Below are 3,038 nucleotides of genomic sequence, written 5' to 3'. Positions count from 1 at the left end.
ATCTCTCAACTGTACATCAAAAGTCACAAGAAACCTATATATAACCTAATATATATATATATATATATATTTTAAGATCAAAGTAAGAGCTTGAACTTCTTAAACTTTCTGAAATGTTATTAAATAGCTCCAAAATTTAAATGTCATACCTCAGTATCAGCAGCATTGCATAATTAAATTATAATGCCATTTATAAAAATTACTCAAACAGTCCGTGACCTTGAAACCGACCTGACTGCTTCTACAGTTTACACCGAGCCAGATTTCTTCTCTTTTCCTCCTGTCACTCACCGTCTCTCGTCATCATCTCAATCTCGCTGTACGTGGAACGAATCAAACAGAGCACACTTCGTTTAATAGGATCAGCGAGAAAACTCTCTCTTTATTGTATTTTTTTCTGAAAAAACTTCTTCCTTTTTGTAAGTCTCTGGTGTTAACATTTTTCTTCACTATGTACACGGGAAGGAAGTAGAAGCACTGCGTTAGGTACAGCTCGAAATTCTCCAACTGGAGAAGGAAAAGAAAAATCCCTTGGAAATAAAAATCAGAGAAAGTTTACATTACCCATTAGTAGTAAGACATTGTCTGAAGTGCAATGGTACAGCTCGGATGAGTTTAAAAGTGGAAAAATGAAATAAAAATACTCTATCTTAAACAGTTATATCTTTACAGAAAGTAGAGACACATTTTCTGGTGTATTTAAAGCAGTAGAAACGTATTTACATATAGCCATTCTCATATATTTATATATATAATATTTATATAGAATCCTTTTCATTACACACACACACACACACACACATTATATATATTCAGCACCAGTACAAAATAAAAGCTGAAAAGACGACATCGATGACCGACAGAAATGACTGACAGGAGAACGAGACGCTGTGTGTGATTTGGTCCCGGATAAGTCGAGATATTAAAAGGAGGATGGAGAGAGCAGGCCACGCCTCCCTGATCATGGATAATACAACAGCAGGAGAAATATTACTGTAAGACTTTTTACCGTCCTGAAACACCAGGCGATGGTTCCTCCTTCTGATAACAACAAAGACATGAAATAAAAACAGGCGCGGTTGCTGTATTACATTCCTCGGAGACGTAAGACAATCGGGCGAGATTAAGAGACGTGTCGGGTCACTGAATAAGACATGCAGTGCATGGTTTTTTTTGCATGACGTTTTAACACTAATAAAGAAAACAAAAACATAAATCATGATAACTGTGCTTAGAATTGTAGTAATGTATAAACTCAGTCTTCCCAAATACAATTCTATTACATTTCCATCCATTTATTTATTATTTCTAATGTATATCTTGTGTAGGGTCGCAGGCGGCCTGGAGGGGATCACAGGGAAAGGCGTTGGACCAGGGGTGTGACGCAGGACACAATCGGCGCTCACACACACACACACACACACACACACTATTGTGAAATTGTACTGTATATTAATACTAGTAATAAATGAATCCATTCACTTCTCCGTCGGTGTGGGAACACAGATCAGACGGGACTGGAATTTGTAATGATGTAACATAAATATCACTGCTAGAGACGTGAATCAGACAGACAGTCCGATCATGACTCCGGTGTACAGAGAGAACTCTCTCCCTTGATGGTGTCCAAGCTCTAGTGAGACACTGGGATAAGTGCATTAGTGTATCAGGGGATTATATAGAGACATGAAGGGAGTGTTTACTCTCAGGACTGAGTTCTGTTATTCTGTACAATCAAAAGTCCCGGTTTCACCCGAACACCCCTCGTGCAAACCAACTGTGACATGAGGAACGTCTTTATCAGACATTATTGGAGTTTCTTACAAATATAAAAATTGGCAATTTAATGAAGCATTCTAAGCACAGTTATAAAGTTTTATGGACATACTGTAGCCTTCATGGATCATGTCATCTCCAAACACTCTCTTCTCCAGTCCCAGGTTGGTGATAAAGAACGTAACAGTAACTAACTGAACAAACCCAGTAAACACAGTAGGAACTTGTTTTACATCAATAATTCAATTAAAGGACATGAAAGTACGGAACTGATACATAACATCAGATTAAAGTTTATCAGAAGGTAAGCACCACCCTGGATCTTAGTGCTTCGTGCTTTCAATTCAATTTTCTGGCAAATGAATAAAAGGAAAGAAGCTGATTTATGTTTAGTGATGTCAATAATTTAAGATGTATTTTATTCCTGAACAGAGAAAGTTTCCCATTGCTACGTGAAAGCCTTAACCCGGGTCACGTGCGGACGATGTTACATTCGCAGGTTGGATCGTGTTGGAGCGTGTGTTTGTCGGCGTGGTGTTCGAGATGACTGTGTGTTTCAGGCCCATGTGGGAGGCGCCGCCGTGCTTGTGTTCCTAGCTGCCATATGACTTACGAGAAATAACATAGTGTCTTCCAGCCTTCAGATTTTAGGAGGAGAGACAAATTTGTAGCTGCCAAGTCTCTTAGATTAGTTAAAGCACACAGTGAGGAGTTCTGACGGAGGTCGAAAGATAACTGGCGGTGTGGTGACGGTGCTGTTGTGGGGTTTTACTTTTTTTTAAACAATCTCTCTCTCTCTCTTTTACACACATTTCATTATTCAGTATTGACTAAACAAAAAAAGCAAAATCTGATCTAAACACTGGGCAAAAATCTTTCTATTTCACAATGAGTTTAGTTTTTGCTGTGTCGTCCCCAGAGAAGTGTGGAAAAGATGAGTAATAGAGGACGATGGAGGGCGTGGGACGGAGTTTAAAGAGACTTGGCTTCTAGCTAGAATCAGATCGTAGAGATTGTTGGTTTAAATATAGTGACATCACACATACAATACACAACATGTAATAACTGTCCCATTGTATTAAATGGAAACAATAAACAAAACATTTAAAAAACAAAAACAAACACTTTGTCTAGAAATGATATAAATTTATCTTTTGGAAAAAACAAAACACTTTTCTGGCCCATCTCAAAGGTTCCCACCCCCAAAGAATTTCCACGTTGGCTATTGGCTGGGGAAAAAGTTTTCCATCCAATCGTCCGTC

The 3,038-nt window shown here is 38.4% G+C and overlaps 1 protein-coding gene across 2 annotated transcripts in view; it reads right to left on the bottom strand.

The window, feature by feature from the left end:
- Positions 1-302: 302 nt before the first annotated feature.
- Positions 303-3,038, bottom strand: part of maml3 (mastermind-like transcriptional coactivator 3) — a 151,090-nt gene continuing 148,354 nt past the window's right edge. For both annotated transcript variants that reach the window (XM_053490746.1, XM_053490747.1), the window contains exon 5: positions 303-3,038. This exon is cut by the window's right edge and continues 931 nt beyond it. In XM_053490746.1, the coding sequence (XP_053346721.1) occupies positions 2,999-3,038 (40 nt within the window). In that variant the 3' untranslated portion in view covers positions 303-2,998.

The sequence above is a fragment of the Clarias gariepinus genome, unplaced genomic scaffold (genome assembly GCF_024256425.1).
Source record: "Clarias gariepinus isolate MV-2021 ecotype Netherlands unplaced genomic scaffold, CGAR_prim_01v2 scaffold_31, whole genome shotgun sequence".
Lineage (NCBI taxonomy): Eukaryota > Metazoa > Chordata > Actinopteri > Siluriformes > Clariidae > Clarias > Clarias gariepinus.
The sequence above is the reverse complement of the archived record's forward strand: the minus strand, read 5'-3'. Positions and strand labels throughout refer to the sequence as shown.